General features: G+C 35.5%; 2 protein-coding genes and 1 long non-coding RNA gene across 3 annotated transcripts in view; 1 reads left to right on the top strand and 2 right to left on the bottom strand.

The window, feature by feature from the left end:
* The window catches only part of LOC126056758 (uncharacterized), a 72,394-nt gene that overhangs the window by 29,829 nt on the left and 16,416 nt on the right, over nucleotides 1-26,149 (bottom strand). The gene's annotated exons all lie outside the window — the stretch shown is intronic.
* LOC135117599 (uncharacterized) lies at nucleotides 6,645-7,345 on the bottom strand. The gene is made up of 2 exons (XR_010276989.1): nucleotides 6,911-7,345; nucleotides 6,645-6,879 (listed from the first exon to the last, which is right to left on the bottom strand). It is a non-coding gene; the product is annotated as an uncharacterized LOC135117599 (long non-coding RNA).
* On the top strand, nucleotides 16,860-20,635 carry LOC126056970 (balbiani ring protein 3-like). The gene is made up of 2 exons (XM_064036939.1): nucleotides 16,860-17,014; nucleotides 17,220-20,635. The coding sequence occupies exon 2, from the start codon at nucleotides 17,228-17,230 to the stop codon at nucleotides 20,342-20,344; it is 3,117 nt and encodes a 1,038-aa protein (XP_063893009.1). The 5' UTR covers nucleotides 16,860-17,014; nucleotides 17,220-17,227; the 3' UTR covers nucleotides 20,345-20,635.

The following is a 26,149-nucleotide window of genomic DNA, read 5'->3' as shown; positions in this document are numbered from 1 at the left end:
TATATGGCTTGGGTTAGCCCTTGGGTTTGGCTGTTTCAAGGTTATTATGCAAGTGCAATTGTTTTACTGCGATTTTGTATAACTTATCTATGCGTCTTTTTGCAATTAGAGGTTTTATTTTGACATTAGCTTCATCCTGCAAAACAACGGATAGATAAGTTATAGAAATACACCGTTAATGTAGAGATGTAGATATAGACACTCGATTGAATTCAATTGTATAAAGGTTTACACAAATCTATGAGTTTCTTAGATGCTAGAATATAAAGGTGTGTTTTTTTTATTATATTTTATATTGGTACATACATACACAGGTAGTCTAAAGTCTGAGAAAGTGAATAGGCAAATTTTTATCCGGGTGCGGAAAGTAGTTACTCAGGTCGCGGGTGGAAGTACTCAGATAATTAGAAGATAAAACTGTTGATACATGATGTCAATAAAAATACTTAATTATTTTTGCAATAAAGTCCATTTTCAAATATTTTTCGCGATACATATATCTATCAAATTACTTCACAATGTTTTGCTGTCAAGTGTAACAACAACACCTGTTATAATTCAATCGCGCATACCGGACATTATATAGAATATTCAATGATTTCCTTATATACCGCGTCCGGACTTTCCTTTTCAATTTGTAATTCACTTTCTTTCCTATTATTGTGACAAGCGTTGGTGCTCATGTTCTGCAATCGATTTATTTTTTCTAACAAAATTCTGCGGTCGGATACATTTAATTTTGTGTTGTTGAGATAGGTAGTTGGTACGTGTATCGGAACGCATAGCGAAAGTTCAACGAGAACAAGCTTGACTTTTTATTGGGTACTTTTCTTTTAGTAGGCATTATTTTTTGGACGAAATATAGAAGCAACATTTTGAATTTCGAATAAATTCAAAATGGCTCTTGAATTCGGAAAGAAACAAAATAAACTCGTGTTCTTTTTTTGAATCTAATTTTCTTGGTTGCCAAAAATATAAAAACAACGCACCACCGATTTTTTTTTTGTGCAGTTGGCAATTTTTTTGGGAAAATAGCATTTTATGTACTGACAGAATTTTCAACTTAATCATCCATTACAAATTCCTATAAACCCAATGACACACTATTGTGCCCGATTGACACATTTCGCGCGTTATTCATTTGTTGTCTGTGGTTGCCAGTATGAAGATATTTTTTTAAAACCATGATGAGGAAAAGGCATCCTCTATTCTGCCTTACTAAAGACGTAACTATAACCTCTTTACTAAAATCATGAACCTACACTAACAAGGTTCTCACGCCTACCTAAGCTAGTAATTTATTTACGGAATTAAATTCTAACGGGCGTGTATCTAGGATGAAATTATTATTAATGGGAAACAGACAGACTGAGTTACCTCGTGTTAGTAGACGTGAAATGTTTGTATTAAAACTACGTTTTGAATTACCTAAGTCTAACGTTTGAAGTTGTGATGTTTTGCATAAATAGTGGAGGATGATTTTCAGAGTTCGTTTTTGGTATGTGGGTCGTGTGTAGATTTGTTAGGTTGAAGAGTATTTATTGGATAACTGTAGTTAAAGTACGTACTTGCCTACTTTTATTTCGTTTTAGGCCCTGGAATATAATATAGGAAGGAACTATACGCCAAATATCGTAAGCGATGAGGGCAGAAGGATGATGACACCAAATTTTGAAAAAATCTTTGAATATATATTGATTAATTAAGGCTAGAGTGGCTTGAATGTGTTAAAAATTATTAGAAGTACTCTTCAAATCCCATTATAATTCATTTTTCTCTGAAAACAAGACAACATACATTTAATAAAAAAAAAAACATAACGGTAACAGACAATCAGCATAAAGATTAGAATAAAACACAAATGGTACATACACATACAATTATAACAAACCAAGCTACGACTGTACCTACATATATTAAAATGTTTGCACACACTTAAACGCCATAGAAAAACATAAAAACCGTATTTACGTGACTTCCTAGCCCATTAGGATACCGCACCCATCACTTAAAACCATGGAATAAGGAAAGATGAGCAGAGACGCCAGACATAATGCGGGTAGGTCAGGGGCCTTCTTCTAGGTCAAAACGTACGGTGGGCATGACCAAAACAATCAGTTAACCAGTGAATTAACGAGGCTTTCGGATTCTTTGGAACATCTGTCAATGTTTTTTGGTATTATTAAAAATGGTCAGGTTCAATGAAGGCATATAAGGGTGGAAACAGTAACGTTCCTCGTCTCACGCTCACCCGCATTTTGGCGCGCTATTTTCTTAGGACATTTTCCGTTGTGGCATCTCTGCTAGTCATTATATTTTCCATGTTTAAAGCGCTCAGGGTCCCGTTGGTTATATAAAAAACGCAAATACTTCATTATAAGACACGAGGAAATGCTTATTTGAGTAATTTTCACCTCTGCTTGACGAACTTAATTAGTTCGCTTAATTGGCTTATGCGTGCGCGCAGCTGTGCTAGTGATTAAGTTTTTAATTCATTATGATGATATTGTAGATATGAACGGGTCTTTTTACCTCTGTTTATCTTCAGGAGTTGAGTAAGATGCAAAATTATGTGTAAGTTTGTGATTGAAACTAGGTAAATATAAGAACAAATGGTAAATGCCATTGCATTTCCTTCGACAAGATTAGATTCTCCCCTTTTACCACATCTATACCTTTCTAACGTTTAACAGTGGAAATATTTGCATCAAAGAAAACTTGCAATACCATCATCATCTCCCGAGCCTTTTTCCCAACTATGTCGGTTGGGTCGGTTTCCAGTCACACCGGATGTAGCTGAGTACCAGTGCTTTACAAGCAGCGACTGCCCTATCTGACCTCCTCAACTCAGTTACCCGGGCAACCCAATTCACCTTGGTTAGACTGGTGTCAGACTTACTGGCTTCTGACTACCCGTAACGACTGTCAAGGTTGTTCAATGACAGCCAAAAGACCAGTAGGTATATTTCCATAAGAGTTCTCGGCGTGAAAATGAACGCATAATATTGTGTAATATAAGCCGGTCGAAATGGAATGGATGCACCAGCGACGCGTGAACGACGTTCGCACTAGACGCGTAATTTGCATTATAGCCTGTACGATGTTTTATAGTGAAATAATAATATTTGGAAAAATAGGTACTTACTGTGTATATAAACAGCTGAAAACTTGTATAAGCTACTAACTGTTCCATCCGTTTCCCTATGGAACTAATGTTAGGCATGGGAGATGTGAGAAAATGGACTACTTCCAGCTTATGTATGGTGTGGCCTTAGGTGGCAATATTCAGAGGTAATTAAATGGTAGAACCCCCTTTCTTCCTTTTACTTTTACACTGCAGTTTGATATAATAAACAGAAATAAGAAGTAGTACGGCTGTGAGGGAAGGGAAAATGTGTAGATACCTTCGAGTTTGTTTGTTCTTTTGTTCAACCTTAAATTGTTTGTCCAATTTTTATTTGACCGAACATGATGCCATAGGGAATACCATTAGTACAATTTACCTGTTGTTCGTTTATTTGTGTTACATGATCTCAACACCTAATCTTTAACTTAACTTTGTAGCTAAAAAATATCAAAGAATCTAAGGTTTTTAGGGTTCCGTACCCAATGGGTAAAACGGGACCCATGGGATACATGATTTTTGCTCATTTTCTAAATAATGGTACGGAACCCTTCGTGCGCGATTCCGACTCGCACTTGGCCGTATTTTTTTGTTTTACTAGGATAGTTTTTTTTTATTTATTGTTAATATGTAAATAAAGTATTGATGTTGCGTAGTTTAATGTACCACATTCCTGTGCCACATAAAATAGTGCGCACCACTATTCTGCGTACGCGCATCGAAGCATATTATCAGTTCATTCGTTTGGTGTATTGTTTCGCACTTTCCCTCACAATGTTGCATTCTTTATACTTGCTGATGATTTTCCGATGTTTTGTAACAATAACATTGATTCTATCAGTTTCCATGATGATGGGGTTTCTCATGCGTTTGTATTTGAGTTGGATATTTTTTGACGAGTAGACAGTACTGAAGGTAGGTAAGTAGCTAGAAAGTGCATGATGATATTGTAATAGTAATTAAGGCTAGGTATTGTGATAGTAATTAATTCATGAACACTTAATTATTTAGGAAATCAATGCTTTTCAATCGCTATGAGGACTACTTTCTAAGATTTTTTCAAAATTTGAGGTTTTCAACACCTACTTATGGCAACGGTTTATTTAAATGCTGGTCACTGGTGAGCCTTTTAATATGTGTTTACATGCAATATTTAAGTAATTTACACTCATACATAATGTACTTATTTTCGTACTTTAAGGCTAAAGAAACCATGTTTTCTTATACAAATAACGGCACACATCTCACACACGACAAACAGTGACAAGGCACTGTATTCCCACACAATAATTAGTCAAATTACGTAATAATTACATAACAAGCACACATACACACATACGAACAAATTACATGCATTTTTCAACGACACGTAACTGAGTGACATATGTGCTTAGACTGTTTAACTAACTGGAGCTGCCAGGACCAAAATCTCTATGAGAAAAAGTCTGTCAAATGCGTGGAGAGTGATGCAACTCAATAAGCAACGCAATAAATAGTGATAGCTCACTCAAGCATTTTTAATCACAACTATTCACAACTTTACGCACGCACACGACAAAATTGACAAACACATACCTAATCATAAACTTTGCGCAAAATACGAGTATTGGTGAATGCGCACCTGTCAGAATCGTCCGCGGTGTAGGAATAAAATTCTGTCAAAATTCATATCTGAGATTCTGCTAGATTTCGTCAGGTTAGATATGTGTCAGGTTTCAAACGATTTCATATAAAGATACATTAAATTCGATTCCTTCAGTCGATTTTGATCAGTGTGTGTCACCATGTCAAAGTCAAAGTATTTGACGGTTACTCTTCTTAATTTGGTGGTAATGGGGAGGCCATTGCAATAGCGCCTCCAGTTAGTTAAACACTCTAAGTACCCGAGTGACATACGTCATTCTGTTTGAACAATAGGATTACGAGAACGTAGCGTTTGAATGAACGAAAGAATGAATGGCTGAAGTTTTGAACGTGACTTGTAAGGTCTTTTCAAATGTTTGTCTACTCGTGTTTATGTTGCAATGTTTGAAGATGTTGCGAACAGCGAAAAGTCGGTGGAATTTGGTCTGACTAATATTTGTTTTGTTTAGGTAATGGAAACTTTGGCACTATCGACCATATGTTATTTCATTATCATCACCAGCCTTTGTACCGTCCCACTGATGGGCACAGGCCTCCTGTCACACGGAGAAAGATTGAGCGCTAATCACTTATCATCATCATCATCATCATCCTCCTACATTTATTTCAATTTTATTTGAGGTCTTCGCTGCATATCTTCCTCTTCCATTATTTTCTCTGTGTGACGTCATCTTATAAATGACATCCATTTCTTCCAACCATACCGTTGATCTTTGTATGAACCTATATTCTTTGCAATTATAAAAGAGAAGTTTTACGACAGTAATGGTGGTGTTTTCAATTACAGGGCTAGAGCAGTACTATTTGGTATTTGGTGTCGAAAATTGGTGGATCCGTTATTGATCCGAAAGCTTTGACGCTTTTCCTGAAAAGAATTCCTAAAGAGTTGTGGAATCACGGAGACGCTACATTTTTCCATTTAGGTATTCCTTGAAAAAAAAAAGATTTCTATGAACAATAATCTTACAGTAACATTTTAACATTCAATTTGAACCCATTTTGATCGTTAAACTCAGCACGCCGTTTGACCCGTCAAATTGCCCGTAATGGCCGCTAAACGGTCACTGCACGGTCATGAGTCGTGCGTGCGTACAGGCAAACACAATGGTCAACACTTTCACTCATGTCGGTTTTGTTAATACGTACAGGCGAGGAGAAATGTTGCGAAGGATTTTTTTGCACGTCAATTTTTTTTTTGGGGAGTAAGAAATCATATAGTCAAAAACTAAGTTTAATTCTACGTAGAGGGATTTTTTCTCAGAATTTTATTGTTTGTCTATTTTTATTTACTTAAGTAATATTTCTGAGATGTTACAACCGTGGTGCATGAATTAATTAATAGAAATAAAATTAGTAAATGCCAAGATTGTTGAAACACGATGCGGTATTACGGTTAAAATATTAATTTATTAAAACAAAATAATCACAATAAAACAATACTGTTCTAATGCCGAGATCTACAAAATATTCGCAGAATATTTTTAGTTTTTTTTCAACGTAACAGCAATTTTTATTCTTAGTTTCTTACTCAGTCTTACTGACAATAAAAACTAGAATGCCATTAAAACATACGCAAAAAAAGTATAATCTATTTTTAGACCTAAAACAACATTCCTACATTAGAATATCTAAATCGGGCACTGTAATACCTATGTCAGTATAATAGTCTAATCCCGTAGTTTAGCGATTATTTGCAATAGATTACAGGGAGTTATGCAAAGCCGACTGGTACAAACATTATGAGAGATTTCCATAAAAGGAGGTACTAGCATGCTCTTAAGTCATATAGTTTCGAAAATATAGATGCTATCTATGTATATCATCTTTTTTGATTCGTAATTGAATAGTAACGGGTGATTTTTTAAGAGGTATAGGATTTGATTTTCAAAAAAAACACAAAAAATTTGAAAAATTTGATGAAATCTTTATTGGAATCGATAGAACGGTCAATATAATTTAATGTTTGAAGATGATTTCATGCAAATGCTGGCCGCGGCTCCGGTTTAGATGGCCCATTCGCAAGGCCCAATTTCGGCACACTCTCTCCAACATATCAGCCGGTATTTTACGAATAAATGCTTCAATATTGGCTCCCAGTGCGTCAATCGTTGCTGGGTTCTTCCTGTAGACATGAGCCTTAACATGGCTCCACAAGAAATAGTCCAAAGGCGTTAGATCACACGATCTAGGCGGCCAATTGACGGGCCCAAAACGTGAGATAAACTGTTCACCGAAGGCGGCTCTCAATTGGACCATTGTTTCGCGTGCCGTGTGGCATGTGGCACCGTCTTGTTGAAACAACATGTCAGGCATGTCCAATTCTTCCATTTTGGGCAAAAAAAATCGCCAATCATCACACGGTAGCGCTCGCCATTCACAGTAACGTTTCGGCCATTGTCGTCTTTGATAGTAAAATTTAATCATTTGCAAGCGTTGTTCGTTCGTAAGTCGATTCATGGTTAAATTATAGACCATACTGAACAAGTTTGACTATGACACAAGACACGATTCACGCGTGATCTGTCCAAAACAGTGTTGCCAAAAAGATACCAGCAAAAAAATCACCCTTTAGATTGATTTTAAATGGATAATTATATCATAAATAAAGTATGATACCTACGTTGAAATGATAGAGTACATTATAAATTTATTTATTTTTAAAATTTTGTTTATGTGTTTTAAATTAAAAAGTTTGCAACTTATCTATCATATAATTTGTAAATATAATTAATAAGTAAGTATTTTGTCTAGTACATGTTGTGTTTATTCATGTAGGTATATATCTATCCACATGTTATTGGCGTAACATTATTTATGTCACTTCATTTTGTATTAAATGAAAACAGTTTTTTTAAGATTATTTCTCCTCTTAAAATACGGTAATTTTTTACTGTTGTAATAACTCTTCCAGAATTAATAAAATTCCCCTTTCTTTTAACTTTTTAATCATAGTAAACTAATTGAATATAACATGTGCAGAACAAAAAGGCCTTGTCAAGTCGCCTGACGACGCCATATTTGGAAGGTTGTAAATGACATCACGGCGTCTGACGTCTGTCTGACATATATCTTCAAACTGGTCGAAACACACTTGAGATTCATGTTTTTCAATTGTCTCCTTTTGTGTCGGTTTCATCGTCGTTTAAGTAATGTTAATTTAGCAGAGAAAGTGTGAATTTTGTAATTGTGTTTTAATTATTTTTTTAAGTTTTTTTATTAAGTTTTAGTAATAAGCTTTAAAAATTTGTGATTAATAAAAAAATATTGTCCAGTATACAGTAGATATGTTCCAATATTATTTACTGTTTGTGTGTCTTCCAGTTAATATTTTAAAATATTTTTTTATAAATCTATTTTTGTATTGGTAAGTTTGTGTATCTGATAGACCTAACGAAGCTAACTCAACAAAATATAAATAAAAGATTGAAAAAAATCTTAGACATTTTTTGCGCTTACATACTTTTTTTGCACTAAAAACACTACCTAAACAAATAATACTTACTATCGCTGAAAAAAAACCCTTACACTTTTCTCACCACCAGTACACAGACAATCTCGTTCGCAACATGTAGTCTACTTTCGATTTTCAAACTACAACCTCGCGATACCATATCGCATTACCATAACTATACGGTTTGCGTTTTGGGTTACAGCATAGGGAACGGTATGGGCGAACGTAAAATTGTGCGTTACGGTTACAAATTGTAATTAGGGTATAGGTAGGGATTTTAGGTTTCGGTAGTACTTTGTTTTGATCTGATTGTGCTATGGGCCTTTGGTTTTGTGCAGTTCATAAGAGCTTAGGTTCGATATCCGAGTCGGGTCAAACTGTGTAGGTTTTTACTACACCTCATAGTTTCTGTTATTTGACAGTTTTATCCTTATGCCTAGGTTGTTACGTTCCATTATTGTTGTCGCTAACTGCTGCATTGGCATTGGTATTGGTTATTGTTACTATTACATGATAAAGATCATGGTCTATTTTAAATAACATTTTGTTTTGTTTATTAATATTTTACTCTATTTTATTAAGTTTTACGTGTATTCTTTTATAACATGTTATTTTTCTCTATTTCTTTTCCATTCTACGTTAATGTAATTGGTTTTTAAACCGTTTTAACATAATAAATAAATTTAAAAAAAAATCAGGAAGTCTTAGTAGACGTGTTACCTCTTCTGAGCGTTGGCTATAGGTCATACGTAATTTTCAAAAGCACTAGAACAAAGTCAGGTGATGAACAACGGAAAAACTGTTTAAGGCCCGGTTGTTCGAAGCTCGGTTACGTCAAGGTTAGGGTTAAATTCTAGTTACAGTAAAATTAACAGAGTTTAAATTCAAAAAGTGTTGTTGAGCCTTAAAATTTCATAATAAAAATGTCAAATTAACCGTGGTCAAAATTGACAACGGTAAAATTTTAACTTTATCTTCACCGTAACGTTCGAACAACCGGGCCTAAAACTCATAACTTATTGAATATTTTCCTTGCCTAGGCATACTAATGTATAGGTAATATCTAGTACTAGTTGCAATATCAAGATGCTTGCACTTAAGTGTTTTGATTACATGATTCAATCAAACCTGACACCTTGTCCAACCCGTCTTGTGAAGGCGTTAAATTATAATTTCATTTAAATGTTAATACCTCCTATTGACGTTAACTAGCTTCCGACAGCGGTTACACCCGTGTCCCGTGGAAAATACTTCATCAATTAGGATGAAAGGTAGTCTAGGCTTTCTCGATAAAAAAGAATTAAACAAATAAAAAAAGTAAAATTCAAAGTAGGCTGAAAATCAACACTTTTTGAAGGACAAGTTTACAAAAGACAGTCCCAAAACGTCCTTCACCACGTTCTATGTGTTTTAGCAGGGAAGAAGAAATGGTGGAAAAAACTCCCCTTCAACGTTAGGATATAACAATCGTTTTTAATGTTAGAAAGTAGTTCCTGAGATTATCGTGGAAAATTCATCTCTTTATAATAAGTATTAGTGTAGATTTTTAAGCCAATGTTTAAATAAAAGATGGACGAATAGTACCAATCTATTTTTAAACAAACTCAGAAACAGTTGAAGATCGAAGCCGCGGGTTTAACCTACCTATATTAAGATGTATCACTCTACTCAAAGATATTAATATTTGCGTTAATGGAAGTTTTAACTCTGCCATCTCCTTGAGAGATTGCTTTTTTTACTTCTTGATTATCGTATCGATTAACTATTTTGTTGTGTCATTTGTATGAGTGAGTGGGATGATTTGCATATAACTATGTAGTATGTTTTATGATGGACTGGCTTATAGAGAGAATAGCTACTAGCTAGCTTATCCCCGCGGTTTTATCTACGCACCATTTTAGTTTTAGCTACCTTACTGTTTAAAAGGGAGCCTAGAGCTCTTCCCAGCTATAGTTCCAAATCGGCGCAGTACTTTCTGAGATCACCGCGTTTAACCAAACAAAACATATTCGGTAGGCTGTTGAATAATTTCTCACCGATTGTTGGCAGTGTATCGAATTATTAATTCTTCACACTATGAACTAAGAAAAACCCAGTAGTTAAGTGTCAACAGTTTAATTTCCTAATTCCCACAGGTGTGGAAAGGCCTAGTTTGTAGTTTCCCAACGTGCGTGGAAAACTTAGACATTTTCCTGTGAACGTAGCGACTTGTAAACTCTTGTGAAAGGCTTTGAGATCTTTGTAATCTTTCTTGTACTTTGATTGGCTTTGTAATTATTGCGTAATATAGTGTTTTATGGAGACTTATGTTCTGTGATGGCTTATTTATAAGTAAATGGCTACTTAAATTGCATTTTTTTTGTCCATAGGCATAGATCTCGTGAGCTGCGGGATTATTCGAAAGAGTTACCGCGGCCCTGGTACACAAAAGACCTACCACGGAACACGACGGTTTTTAGTCAGTAAGAGTCTGACACTCCCTCACGCTGCTAACCCACAGCATGAGAGGTCATTTGATGATTTTTGGAGTCGTTAAAAAAAAGGCATAGATTTCTTAATAGTTACTTGCCTTAAGTATCTAATAGTTTATAAAGTCAGGAAAGTTTTCCGCCGGTTTTGATTTAAACTGAGCCAATTTTGTTTAGGTTTACAGGCGAAAAAAGCCAAAGAATGTATTGCATATTGAGTCATAGGCGTAAGTAAGTTCCTAGAAATATGTACATAAGGAAAAGGAATGTATTACTTCCTCAAAATTATTTACGTTTGCTATAAATTATAATATTATAACTGGCGAAAGTGATTTATCGCTTTATATAAATTTATACTATGCGTTAATATCGCTAGGCCGATCATACGTGATTTCTATATTTTTATACGGTAATAAATTTTACTGGCGAATGAAATAAGGTACAACTATTATAACCATTTTCCTCAATCCTTACTTCCCAAATAATACTTTAATGTTATATATTTTTTTCAATGTACCCTTATAAGTAATACAGATATTTTTGCTGGGAAGTTTTTTTTCCATTTAGGAAAAGTAAATGGAAAAAAACTAACTATGGGGATGGGGATGAATATTTTTTATGCTTTTTAGTTATATATTTGTTTAATTTACAAACAAACTTTGAACAATACTCAAAAAAACCTTTAAATCTACTCAAAAACATCCTGAGACTTGGCCCCTTAACCACGGCGACAGAAGTAGGTCGGATCCGTGACGGGGACGCCTCACCATCTTACTTTCATCGAATGACCTCACGACGTGACCCCAGACCTCTAGCATTACGACACAGGGTAAATACTTGGGAATCTTGAGAATAGATGCTTTTGTTTTATTTAATGTTTTGGGTTTATTTGTGGTAATTAGCTCAGGGTATGTAGGTAAATTAGAGTGTATCATATATAGAACTGAGAATGGGTATCATCATCAATTCATCATCTGCAATTTTAATGATTATGTTAGGGCGTAGCTCAGTATTTTATATATAAACGATTGGGGCGCGATTGGAGTACGATTCGAATACCACAACGTGTACAATGAAAGCAGAAATTTAAACTTGAACTTTAAAATCTAGCGTTTTATCCTAAACCTTTAGATAAGAATACTTCTTATGATTTAAAATCTTACCAACTGACAATCGTGACGAAGATGCTTTGGAAATTACCTGAAAAATTAAGAAAGGAGAATATTAGTATAATCAAATATCGTTATCACATTATCAAAACATGAACTACGTAATAAAAAGTTTCAAGATAAAAATAGTAAACATGTTCGGATCTATAAAACCAAGATATAATTAACCCACCCAAAACAAAAATGTGAAAGACTGCCAAGTTCGATAATATGGAAATGCTTCGCCTATAAAAGAAGTGAGATCTGAATAAGTACCAAGTTCCATACACATACCTCAGTTAAAAATAGTTACTTTTTAATGATGTTACTTGGCAAGTTTTCATACACCTTGTTATAAACCTACTAAACGCAATGAATCAAGTATTTAATTTTCTATTAAAACTTGCCAAGTAATCATCATTAAAAAGTAACTATTTTTAACTGAGGTATGTGTATGGAACTTGGTACTTATTCAGATCTCACTTCTTTTATAGGCGAAGCATTTCCATATTATCGAACTTGGCAGTCTTTCACATTTTTGTTTTGGGTGGGATTTCATTTATTTTTGTAAGGTTGTTTATTTTATTTTTTTCTTATGATGAAGTTAGTTAAAGAAATGTCTCATTTATACTATCTTTTAGATTTTTTAATATGCACTATGTTTCTTACAAAGAAATGAACTAGATTAACTAAATGGACTAGATTTACCAACTGACTAACATGACATGTTATCATATATTATGTTCGTGGATCAAAGTTACACATTCGTTATTTTCGAAAGTGATTCACACTTGGCCGTTTTCAGATTTTTACTTTACTTTGACTAAATACAAACCTTTGTACCATTCGAAGATATATTATATAAATATAGATAAATTTAGTTCGTTTTAGTTCCTTAGGGGTATAAATTTACACCGGGTATAAAACACCTTCATTATTTTGAAACCGACTCACACTTGGCCATTTTCAGATTTTTCCCTTTACTTTGACATAAAGACCTACCTCCATGCCAAATTTCAAGTCAATACGACCATTGGAAGTGGTCTAGGTTTTTGATGAGTGAGTCAGTGAATCAGTGAATCAGTGAATAAGTGAATAAGTGAATAAGTGAATAAGTGTATAGTAAAAATAGCGATTTTCTGACGTCAATATCTCAAAACCTACAATAGGTATATTAATGAAATTTTGTATTTTAGATAAGTGAGGGGGTCTCAACAGATACTAGAAATTTGATATGCGTAAATAAAATAGATTTTGAGTTACAGGGGGGTCGAATTTGGCCCGAAATGGTTCGTGTAATATAACCCACGGCCGGTGTGTCGCCTTTTTTGCTCGAACTTGGCGGACACACTGCCGTGTGTCTAGATCTATTATGATATCAATATCACATGAAATCAATGTCCGAATAAATTAATTGTTTCTGAAAGTATATAGTCCTTTGGAATTCCTTTGGGTACCTATATTTCTATAGGGTGTCTATTTATATGTTACGGGCATTTTGATAAGTCCAGGCTTTATTAATAATGACCGGTATGTATTTATAATGCCCGAGACAATTGGGCAGTGTGATTAAAACAGCATGATTTATATTTACATTATTTACAGGGATAATCGTCGGTTTTGTGTCACCATTCTTTAAAGTGGTTTCAAAAGAGCCGGCGGGCGTGTTGACTTCGGCAGCCCCATGTGTCTTAAAAAACTCCGGAATTTCAAGCCACTCTGTTAGAGAATTATCTACTATATATTACAACTATAAAATCCTACTAAACATACACAAACAGCCGTGTCATCTCCATAAACAAAGCTAAACATATTAATATCAAATTGCATTGAGGATGACACAATGCACTGATGAACGACTTAGATGACGTCATCTGTAGGAGTATGAAGGTCAGAAGCTAAGGTCTGATTGTTTATGAAGATATTGTGTATTGAACTGTATGTTATGAAGATCAATGTTATGACAGCTGTTTATTGGTTACCTTGAAGAATGTTGTATGTAGACTGATAAAATAGGTACTTCTTGCTTTGGTGTGGGCTGCAGGTTATAGGGTAATTTTTCAGGTATCAGGATAGGTGACACCATGATACATTATAATATGCTCAACTTAGTCAATTTCTTTCTATTTTGTATTTTTTTTCTTAACACCTGATTTCTTCCAAACGGCTGCATAGATAACGACAATCAGGGTGTCTTAAAAATTCTCTATTACTCAAGTGATCTGAGATACCTATGTGACGTTTTTAAAAAGACGAAAAAAAAAATAAACTATAATACTAGTAGCATAAGCTAGTGTTCCATAGAACAGTCCCCCAAATACCTGCGACTTTTTAACTTGTTCCTATATTTTCAGTTCGTTTCGTTAGTTGATATTTTTCATGCACGGTGGCTTTTGTTTTTATAAATAATAGCTCACGTAATATCCTTATGTGGCATAAACATAATCGTATTTACGCCATAAAACAGAACATCAAATAAATATATAAGTAACATATAAAATGAACAAGGCAATAAATTCAATGATCGGTAAGTAATACTAAGATGTCGCAACGCAACTTCGCTTCCGGACATTTTATTATAAGACCAATAAGGAAGGTGAAAAACAAGTTTCATGTTAATATGAATAGGAATTATTTAGGAATGATTCATTTTGTAGCCAGGTGTACCTACTATGGTGGAAACTTAGATATTTGGGAACCAGTTAGACGTGTCAAATATACCTATAGAAAATTTATGATAAGGCATTATGTGCCTTATCTAAGCTAAGGTATTATGTATTTTTTATAAATAAACACGAGAAAAAATAATTATTAATTTAATAATTATTAGGGAACCAGTCAAACGTGTCAAATAGAGAAAATTTATGAAAAGGCACATAAAGCTAGGGTATTGTTTTTTTGATAAATAAGCATAAAGAAAAAACTAAATGTAACTATTTTCGAGCGTGACTTTTACTTTACTTTTTTGACTAATTGGTTACTGTTAGCTAGATCAGAAGAAACATTATTTTGTCTCCTACACACACACCCAAGGAATTTTAACACGTCATATTCAAAGAGACTTAGTAAACAAATAAAAAGAATAAAAGACGCGGAAATCTATCCATTACTTACATAATATTATATCGTAATCTGTTGGACATTAGCTGGTGACACAAATACTTTCAAAGCTCTGGTCTGCTTTGATGATTGGCACACTGGTTGTGGACATTTTAGTATATTGTAACACTATTTAATACTCCCACTAAGCCATTATTAATTCTTACTAATATAAATGCAAATGTGGGTCTGCTCGACTATTTATTTGATTGTTAAAACCGCTGAACTGATTTTGATGGAGGCAATAGTAGCCTAGGTAGGTACCTAACTTTTTATCCGGATGCAGGACGTCGTTCCCTCGGGAAGTTTCATCGCAAGCGACATTATTATTATAAGTATTGACGACAGAAAGGTCGACGAGACAGTAGGTATGGATGGGATTCTTAAAATCTTCATAAAGGATATACACTAAGATACGGCAAAGTTAAAGTTTATTACAAAAAATTGCAGAAAGACTACACATATTTTAGTTTCAAACCCAACATCGATTTAACAATTTCTTTTACTTTAAAACAAACTGCATACACAAACCTACTTTCTTTAATTCCAAGTGAAACTACCAGAGATCCCAGTCAATGCGTAAATGACAAACAAATAAATAGCCATACAGATTGCAAGCTGCGTTCTCGTTGCGTCATGCACTTTGCTATGCAAATAAATTGCAGCCATGCTCAGTACTTTCTCCTTAAAGCCTAATTTCTCTTGTTACTGTTACTTGAGCTGCATTTTGTTAAGTTTTTCTAATGGAAGTGTTAAATTACATACATAGACATCATTACTTTATAGTAGAGAATATGTGGATTCACTCACCTTCATACCACAAAAACTTTTAGACGTCTGTTGAACACTTGTCTAAAAAAAATTCAAATTATGACGTTGTAATAAGGTCCATGTTGCAGTCACACTTTTTTTAGACAAGTGTTCAACAGATGTTTAAGTTTCTGTATATAAGTTTGGAAACCTCTAAATTGTATTTAAGAAAACTATATTATGAAGAGCTATCGAATTCCTGAGTTAACGTACCTATTTCGCGGAATAAATATAGTAAAGGAGGAAGTAACTGTGAAAACTATTGCACTAATTTTAATGGAATTTAGTTCAGATAGGCTAGAGTCTAAGAAACGACAAGCTATATTTCATCCTCGTACATAAAGTAGAAGTTCCACCATGACGGGCTTAAGATTATGTCATTCAACCAAGAGATATTCGAAATAAACCTCAAATAACCGAAGCTAATCCACATTCAGTAACGGGGCCCATATTTGGACCTCAAGGTTCATCGCCCACGTGCAAATTTGCAATCAGCCTGTGATGAAAACATACAGACCATTCCGGTAACTGGTCCAAGGTAAAGTGGGGGTTTATAGATTTTATTATATTAAATGGTGAAGGAAATATTATATTTGTATAGAAGAAGTCTTTTTCTTGATGAACTGATGTCTCATCGGACGATGAGAGTGATGGAGATGGATTGTACCTGTGGCGTCCCAAATGCTTATGCAATATAATGTATTCTGAGTTAGAATAGGCGCTATGACCGATATGGGACACATTTAAATGCAATAGATAATAAAATTATAGTATATCCTTTCAGAGACACATATCTGTCTATTTCATGAACAACTTACTTTTTGAATACACCGCTAAAAATACACACAGATGCGGCGGAGGACTGTTTAATTATCACCATTAGCATTTTGTCGTAGATGTGTGGTTACTATAACAAATATATATTTCTAAGCCTTCATTTACTAGCAAAAAAAAAACATAAACAAACATGTTCCGTAAAGTCCATAGGAACTCGAAAAAGAAAGTACTAGAACCCTAAAGGCAGTTCCACACGGCACTGTAGGCTACAAGTATGGTGAGTCACGATTTGCACCCGTTGTGCGTACGGCACTTATCGTTTTGCACACGAGTTCGTCACAAAATACACTATATATTGTGCGGTTACGTTCTTATCAGTATTAATTGTTCGTTCGTATCAATTAGACGAGTGGAAGTTGATAACAGTGCTACTTGCTTTGTCATTGTCATTGTTTATTTTGGTCCTGTTTTCGAGTGATTTTTTGAGGAAAAGGTAAGTTTTGAGCTTTCTTTTGTTATGGTTTTGGATTGTGTGCTATTAATAGGACAGTTATGCAAATGTTTTTGCGCTATATATACCTACCATGAAAATGGCAATGTTACAATAAAATTATAATGTTATTATCTACAGAGGAAAACTAACTTCGGAAATAATTTGGTTGGTCCGGATATTTTAATGTTTTTTTTTCCTATTCTAGAACCAATCATGCCGTGCTGCAAAGTATCAGTCAAGAAAACCCTGGTCTGCTCCATGAGCGAGTGCATCTGCATCCCAACGGAAGGCAAACAATACGTCTGCCTGAGCAAAGATGTTGACGGCAATATCGTACCCTGCTTCGACTGCAAGGCCGTCGTAATGGAAGGTGACGAATTCAAATGTGTCGACGAATCCTGCATCTGTCTCCCTACTAATGGAAAGAACTGCCTCTGTGTCTGTAAGGATGAAGATGATACGATCAAGTCTTGTGACGACTGCCCTTGCATCAACGCTGAAGAATGTAAGGAAACTTTCAAGAGATGCAACAAGCCTGGATGCGTCTGTCTCCCAACTGACGGAAAGGCTTGCATCTGTGTTTGCAAGAAGAATGGAAAGATTGTCCTTTGTGAGTGCAATGGGGCGGGAACTTGTGTCAATTCTACTTGCGTCTGCGTTTCTACTGAAGGAGCCAACTGTATCTGTGTTTGCTGCGACGTAAAAGGCAATATAAAGGTCTGTAAAGACTGTACTTGTGAGGGCAAGAAGAAGGATTCCCTGGTTTGCAACAAAGAGGGCTGTGTCTGCATTATAACGGATGGGAAGTCCACCATTTGTGTCTGCAAGAATGATGCAGGCAAAATTGTGTGTTGTGATGAATGTGTGTGTGAATCTGGCAATTGTGATAAGCCAGGGTGTGTATGCGTTCCAACTAATGGAGCCAAGTGTGTCTGCGTCTGTTGTGACGAGAAAGGCTCCATTAAAATCTGCAAGGATTGTACTTGCGATGCTAATAAGTCTGCTACCCCAAAATGCAGCAAGGCTGAATGCGTTTGCATTCTGACTGACGGTAAGTCTTGCATCTGTGTTTTCAAGAATAAGGAAGGCAAGATTGTCCGTTGTGATGACTGCAAGTGTGATGATGCTGGTAAATGTGATAAGGCTGGATGTATTTGTATTTCAACTGAAGGAGCTAAGTGTGTTTGCGTCTGCTGTGATGAGAAAGGCTGCATTAAAGTCTGCAAGGATTGTACTTGCGATGCCAATAACTCTGGAGCACCGAAATGTAGCAAGGCCGAATGCGTCTGCATTCTAACTGACGGCAAATCTTGCATTTGCGTCTGCAAGAATAAGGATGGCAAGATTGTCCGTTGTGATGACTGCAAGTGTGATGATTGTGGCAAATGTGGAAAGCCAGGATGTGTTTGCATCCCCACTGATGGAGCCAAATGTGTCTGCGTTTGCTGTGATGAGAAAGGTGCCATCAAAATCTGCAAGGATTGTACTTGTGATGCCAATAAATCTGAAGCCCCTAAATGTAGCAAGGCTGAATGTGTGTGCATTCTAACTGATGGTAAGTCCTGTATCTGTGTCTGCAAGAATGTTGACGGCAAGATTGTCCGTTGTGATGACTGCAAGTGTGATGATTCTGGTAAATGCGACAAGGCTGGATGTGTTTGCATTAAAACTGATGGAGCTAAGTGTGTTTGTGTATGCTGTGATGAGAAAGGCTCCATTAAAGTCTGCAAGGACTGCACTTGCGATACCAAGAAGTCTGAAGCCGCAAAATGCAGCAAAGCTGAATGCGTATGCATTCAAACTGACGGTAAGTCTTGCATCTGTCTTTGCAAGAATAAGAAAGGCAAGATTGTGCGTTGTGATGGTTGCAAGTGTGATGAATCTGGCAAATGTGACAAACCTGGATGTGTTTGCATCCCCACTGATGGGGCCAAGTGTGTATGTGTATGCTGTGACGAGAAAGGCTCCATTAAAGTCTGCAAGGACTGTACTTGCAATGCCAATAAGTCCGAAGCCCCGAAATGTAGCAAGGCTGAATGTGTGTGCATTCTAACTGATGGGAAATCTTGCATCTGCATTTGCAAGAATGACCAAGGCAAGATTGTCCGTTGTGACGGCTGCAAGTGTGATGATTCTGGCAAGTGTGACAAGGTTGGATGTGTTTGCATCCCTACTGATGGAGCCAAATGTGTTTGTGTATGCTGTGATGAGAAGGGCTCCATCAAAGTCTGCAAGGACTGTACTTGCGATGTCAATAACTCTAAAGCTCCGAAATGTAGCAAGGCTAATTGCATTTGCATTTTGACTGATGGTAAGTCTTGTATCTGTGTTTGCAAGAATAAGGAAGGCAAGATTGTCCGTTGTAACGATTGCAAGTGTGATGATTCTGGCAAATGTGACAAGGTTGGATGTGTATGCATCCCTACTGATGGAGCCAAGTGTGTTTGCGTCTGCTGTGACGAGAAAGGCTCCATCAAAGTCTGCAAGGATTGTACTTGCGATGCCAATAAGTCTGAGGCACCGAAATGCAGCAAGGCTGAATGCGTTTGCATTTTGACAGATGGTAAGTCTTGCATTTGTGTCTGCAAGAATAAGGAAGGCGAGATTGTCCGTTGTGATGACTGCAAGTGTGATGAATCTGGCAAATGTGACAAGGCTGGATGTGTTTGCATTAAAACTGATGGAGCTAAGTGTGTCTGCGTCTGCTGTGATGAGAATGGCTCCATTAAAGTCTGCAAGGACTGTACTTGCGATGTCAATAACTCTAAAGCTCCAAAATGTAGCAAGGCTAATTGCATTTGCATTTTGACTGACGGTAAGTCTTGCATCTGTGTCTGCAAGAATAAGGAAGGCAAAATTATCAAATTGTATAGTTGTGATGACTGCAAGTGTGATGATGCTAGCAAATGTGACAAGCCTGGGTGTGTTTGCATCCCCACTGATGGGGCCAAGTGTGTTTGTGTCTGCTGTGATGAGAAAGGCTCCATCAAAGTCTGCAAGGATTGTACTTGCGATGCCAATAAGTCTGAGGCACCGAAATGCAGCAAGGCTGAATGCGTTTGCATTTTGACTGATGGCAAGTCTTGCATCTGCGTTTGCAAGAATGATGCAGGCAAGATTGTCCGTTGTAATGACTGCAAGTGTGATGATTCTGGTAAATGTGACAAACCAGGATGTGTTTGCATCCCCACTGATGGGGCCAAGTGTGTTTGTGTCTGCTGTGGTGAGAAGGGCTCCATTAAAGTCTGCAACGATTGCACTTGCGAGGCCAAAGAGTCTACTGGAACATGCAGCAAAGTTGTAACTGATTCTAAGAAATGCTGTGCCTAAATTCTATAAGCTTTGTATGCTACGTACTGTACTCCTATATTATATACCAATGTGTAATCATTTAGAATAGAAATGTTTAATCAATTTTTTTTATCACTATAATCTTTTTAATCACATGTTTATTGTTGTTATGGGCTTATGTTTATTCTATTCAAATGGGTTTTAATGATAATCAATAGATAAGTATGACTATATGATGTTTTTGGATTATTTTTATTCGGTTTTGGTGTATTTACTTCTTATATTGCTTTGAAATGTATTGTGTTTATTGGAAATAAATAATAAAAAGTATATGACTGTTTTTTTTACCAAAGTCTGCTAACTCCAATTTAAAATAGATTTTTGTGGGACTAGGTATCAATGTGTTATTTTTGCGGGCTCTGTGGTCAAAATAGATAGTCTTCTCTAGTTGAACATAAAAACCTTTGCAACTCTACAGTTGCACGAATTACGTACTAATATTAGTTTCTCAACAACAAAAACAAGTCCAAACAATCGTCAGTTAAAACTGACAGTAACACAATTTAGATGACACTTGATAGGAATCCATTACTGACAGTGACGTCATGACAGTTGACGTAAACGGTTGAGCTGTCAAAATGACTGACATGGCGGCCGCTGCGAGCCACATGGGTGGTATTTTAATATTCAGTGTGCGTTTTGTTTTGATGTTCAATTATTTTTAATGTTTACTATTGTTATTTTTAGAGCTTGGGTAATTATTAGTTTATTAAGGCATGTTTGATTTTGAGAGTTTTGTTCTTTATTTAAGTCAGGTAGAATCGTTTTCTTGGTCACTCTTGAATAGTACCTACTCATGCATATTTTTTTGTAAAATAGAAGGAAAAGTGAAAGTAAGTTAATATTATGAAAGGATAATTTAGGTAGCTGAAACACAAGTAATAAATAAGATTAAATTCAACTTGATTCGCCAACATCTGACAGTTGTATTTAGGTAGGATTAAGAAATGAAAGTGTATGTATAAATTAGTTTGTCTAGATAACCATCATAGCCTTAATAAGTGATTGTAGATTAAACCAGTTGTAGGTAATTATAACAAGTACTTACACAATTTAAATTCTTAAGATTTTCGTAACAATTAATTTACTTTATTGACTACATAAATATAAATTATGCTTGTTTTCATATAAATGTTAGTTTAATAGCTCTGTATAATAGAACTTGCGTCATATGTATAAAAAGCTGTCATTCCAATACATACCTTGATGTTGACTTTATTGAGGAAAACTAAGAATAAACGTGTTTATATACTTTGTAATAGTAAATCATAAGAATTTGTGATTATATCAAGGATATGAGTAATCTAAACTGACAAAGCTTAAGGGGTTTACCGCGAATTCAGTGTAGGTTGTGTATGTTTTGTCTTATACCGAAATATAAACAGAATTTGACTATTAGGCAGGGTCTTTGAAGCTAAACGTAAACGACGGACATATGCGCAAACATAAAAAAATACAAAAAAAAATTTGAAACTCCTTTTTTTTTGGGAAATGGTTAAAAATTACGACTGTTCTATACATCTACAGATTTCTTTTTCAGAAGACGTGACTAAAACCATCAAAAAAGCCTACGACAGCATAAAGCACACAAAAAATTCTGAAACACCATTTCTAAAATGTTTTAAACCAACAAAACTTAAGGTAGTTCATTAAAACGACATCAACTATGGCATACCATAGTGTTCTATGGGTAAAGTTAATTTGAACCGCCATGGTCCACTTCACAAGTGTGCCGACAGTGGTAACCGAAATAGTTAAACTTGAACTACAGACGAGTTAAAAGGCCGTGACACTAACTAAGATTTCGTTGAAACAATGTGTATTTTGGGAAAAGAATGATACGGATTGTGTTGTACGATTGTTTAAAATGAATATGATATGAACTATAAATTGTACTTCAATAATAAGTAAAGTAAGTATCTAGCTGTGGATTTATTTTTTGGGTAACTGAAAGACATTCACGGAGTTGGATTCCCGGGGCAGGAAAACCGCCTGTATCTATATACAGGCGTTTTTTTAATGGTATTACCCAGCCCTAACTAGAAACTTTTAAATATTAGACATGTTTAGAGGATAGAAAAGGCTAGTACTTTATTTTTATAAGGTTTTTTCTATAAACGGAAGTTTCTGGACTTGTTTTTCAAAGCTTATACCTAATAATAATGCAAAGAAGCATGTCTGAAACATTTGGACTTTTATTTATTTGATTTTTAGCATGTTCCATCATGCCGGAGCTTTACATCTATTTCTTCGGCTAAAAATACTCAATAAGCAGACTTACAATAACAAGTTACCATGAGAAATACATAGCGTCGGAAAAACCCTTATTATCCATAAAAATCAGACAAACGATCTACTTACGATGAAATACATTGAATAAGTGAGGAAGATGGTACATTAGCATATTTCTCTTAGCACAATTTGATGTGGCCTATATGTTAAGTGAACTGTAGAGAGCTTTGTTACAAACTAGACTTTTGTGTATTCAGGTCAAAAAGATACATGGTTAGACAAAAGATTTGATTGTGAATAACGTCTTGTTATTTTATGATGTTTGATAGAATTGTTAACTTTAGGAAACTTTGCAAAAATACGTCTGTGTAAGATAAGGTCATAAATGTAGTTTTGATTGAGAAAAATGCATTATACATAATTGGACCAATCTTCTTTAATAAATGTTATTGAGGAAAATCAGTCAAACCTATTGAATGTACAGTACTTTCGAGTATTTTAGGCATGGGGAAAAACCGGTCAATATTTTTCAAAATATGAGAACATTAGACGGCGCTATAGTTTTCCCAGAGATTTTAATATCGACGTAGAAATACTTTTTTACAAACACCTAGATAGAGATTAATGGAAAATTCTAGTAGCTTCTTACACTACATGCATATAAACCACGTTTTTCCTTAGTTCACACATTCCGGATTGTTCCCGCATACGATTTGTTTAGTAATTAATTGTTTGGCGTGATAAATACAGTTATTATGGTGTAAAGTGTAGCGGGAATCGCTGCTTGAGATCTTTGAAGATTGTAGAATGATAAAACGCTTGATTTAATAGGCTTTTACTTATCTAGTGAGTTGTAAGTTCATCAATTGGGAGCTATAGTGTTTTCTTAAGTCCGCATGACGGCCTTTGAATTCGAATTTTAACAAATGCTGCTACTGGATAACAGACGAGGTCGTCTGTTTTACATGCCCCTCCAAGTACCTAGATGTAACTTATATATAGACTATGGGGAGCTCTGTGAAAGTTTGTGAAAAACCACAGGTTGATTTTAGCTCAGAACTAAGGCAAACTATGGCAAAAACTAGATCGTCCGATGGGACAACAAACAACGACAGATAGTAGGTAAAATATTTTATATTTTAAGTATGCAAGATAAAGTCGTGCTGCGCTGACCCCAAAATAAATATTGAAATGAGGCCGGGAAAATGATGGTGGTGAAGCAAGAATAAGTTTTAGTACGTAATAGGTATCGTATAGGAAACTCTCTAGGTTAAACTGACATACTTTGATGTTTAAAGTGCATTTGGTTTATTTTATACAGTTTTTATTTTTATTGGGGCTCGTGGGGTTTTATAGGATTTACAAATACTTGCAATGAAAATAAATAAAATTTATGAGAAGATTCTGGATTTATGATGTTATTCTTTCTGTAATACACATAAACTAATTCACCTATTTTTTCAGTTACTTAGTAAATTATATTAACCTATTTTCTGACAGATCGTACTGACCGCTGCGTTTGCGCATAAATTAGGTAAGTTGTAGCAATTTTTGCGAATCTGAATGTATATCGTGTGAATACCTGAGTATTCAAGGGTTATCGGTTTGCCCGGGTAACAGGGTTGAGAAATGAGAAGGTTGCTCCATATAAAACATTGCGCTCAACCGTATCTGTTTAGACTTGAAGCCGACTCCAGATATTTGGGAAAAGTCTTGGCAGATGATAAAGGAAACTGGACTTTCAATTTTCATCCACGAAGTACTAGATTTCCCCTACGCATAAAATTACGTTATCCAGCCATCACACCATACAGTTTGTTACTGTGTAACTTATATTAAGTTAATAAGTATCGCATGTATGCCCCGTTTATAGCGAGTGATGCTGTCGATCGGCTGAGCGGCGTGTAATAAGCCGCGATCACCCGTTATGCTGTCATAAAGACGCAAGGGATGAGAGGTAGCGAGTTTCTGGAACATTCTGGAAGTGATCTAGAATTCCAGGCTGCTTCAATGAAGGTGGCACGTCAGTGTCTTACGTGTGCCTTTAAGGGGTGACAGCAAAATTGCAAAGGCCTCAAAAGACACCGTTAGGACCAAAGAGCACCTACATAGGGGCTGCAGTCTAAAGTGGTAAGGGCATTTTGATGATTTTCTACCTACCAAAATTAACGGTTTGAACAAGGTGAATTCAAAGGTTTTTTTGTATATCTATTACATATTCGTACGAAAAGTCAAAAGCTAGGTGAACCACTGACATTTCGTAAGAACTGAGCTATTGCTCAAGTATGCAATCAAATTACAATGTAGAAAATAATTCTCATTTTTACACCAATAACAACAATATGACACTGCACAAGATAAGTTGATAAATCAAGCTGCTATACCTGCTATTGCTTAACAACTGGACCAACCCCAGTTATCTAGTTAAGATCAGTAGAGTTACGGTAAGTGTCACATGGCAAGTCAAACAAATCGTACAACTATGAGATTATCGCCGATACGCCGTTATTTAGTAAACACTTGTTACACGGTAAACGGAGTTTAACTTAACTATATCTATCTATATGGAAAATAAAACGAAAGTCTGTTTGTGATGTCAAAATAAAGAGCACTTTACCAAGCTTAATTATTATTAGGTAACTTAATATTTGTCCGTTTATGTGATTGAGATTATCTCTCCAGAACTGGTGAACCAATTTTGACTACCTAGTATTTTACTGGCACATAGCTGATGTTATGTGGAATTTACACAAAATTCAGTTAATATTATGATCTCGAGAGTTGGCTACTAGAGCCTTCACAAAAATCAAGTTGCACGAGCAAAAATTTTCTGTCAGAAAACTCTGCTGCTCTGAAGACAGCCTGAAGATGCCTCCCGCATGCGGAGTAGAATCTATCTTTAGGAGTCAACTTCAGAGCCGTGAACAAAGACTATCCCAAAGTCCTCCGCCCAGCCCGCAGTGGTGAGTCGTGTTCTTAGAAGAAATTGGCGAGTGCGCTCTCTAGTGGTTATTTACTTTCATCATCATCATCATCATCAGCCTATCGCAGTCCACTGCTGGACATAGGCCTCTCCAAGTGCACGCCACTATTATACAGTTATTTACTTTATGGCCGTGAATCTATAGAGCTGCAAAAACACTTCACACAAATTGAACGATGCACGCATCGCCGCATGACAAAGCTAGTTTAACATAATAATATATTAAACTGATGGAATGTTGACAGCAAACAGTATTGTCAACTGGGTTATATTGAGTGATCGACGTTTATCGAGATTTTGATCGATTTCTGATTTATGGATCGAACTGTTATTCGATATGGGTTTATGATGAACTGTTTTAGATTAGTGTTGTGGCCCGTTTACTAAACATAAGTACCTAATAGTAGTTCGTATGGACTTGAAATGACTAAATATTAGCTTTTGCAAGTGCCTTATAACGCAATCCTTAATAAATGGGCTGTTCAGTACTGAAAGATTTTTTGAAATCGGTCCAGTAGTTCCTGAAATAAGTGTGTTAAAACAAACGAACAAAAGAACTTTTCTGTTAT

This window comes from Helicoverpa armigera, chromosome 11 (genome assembly GCF_030705265.1).
Source record: "Helicoverpa armigera isolate CAAS_96S chromosome 11, ASM3070526v1, whole genome shotgun sequence".
Lineage (NCBI taxonomy): Eukaryota > Metazoa > Arthropoda > Insecta > Lepidoptera > Noctuidae > Helicoverpa > Helicoverpa armigera.
The sequence above is the reverse complement of the archived record's forward strand: the minus strand, read 5'-3'. Positions and strand labels throughout refer to the sequence as shown.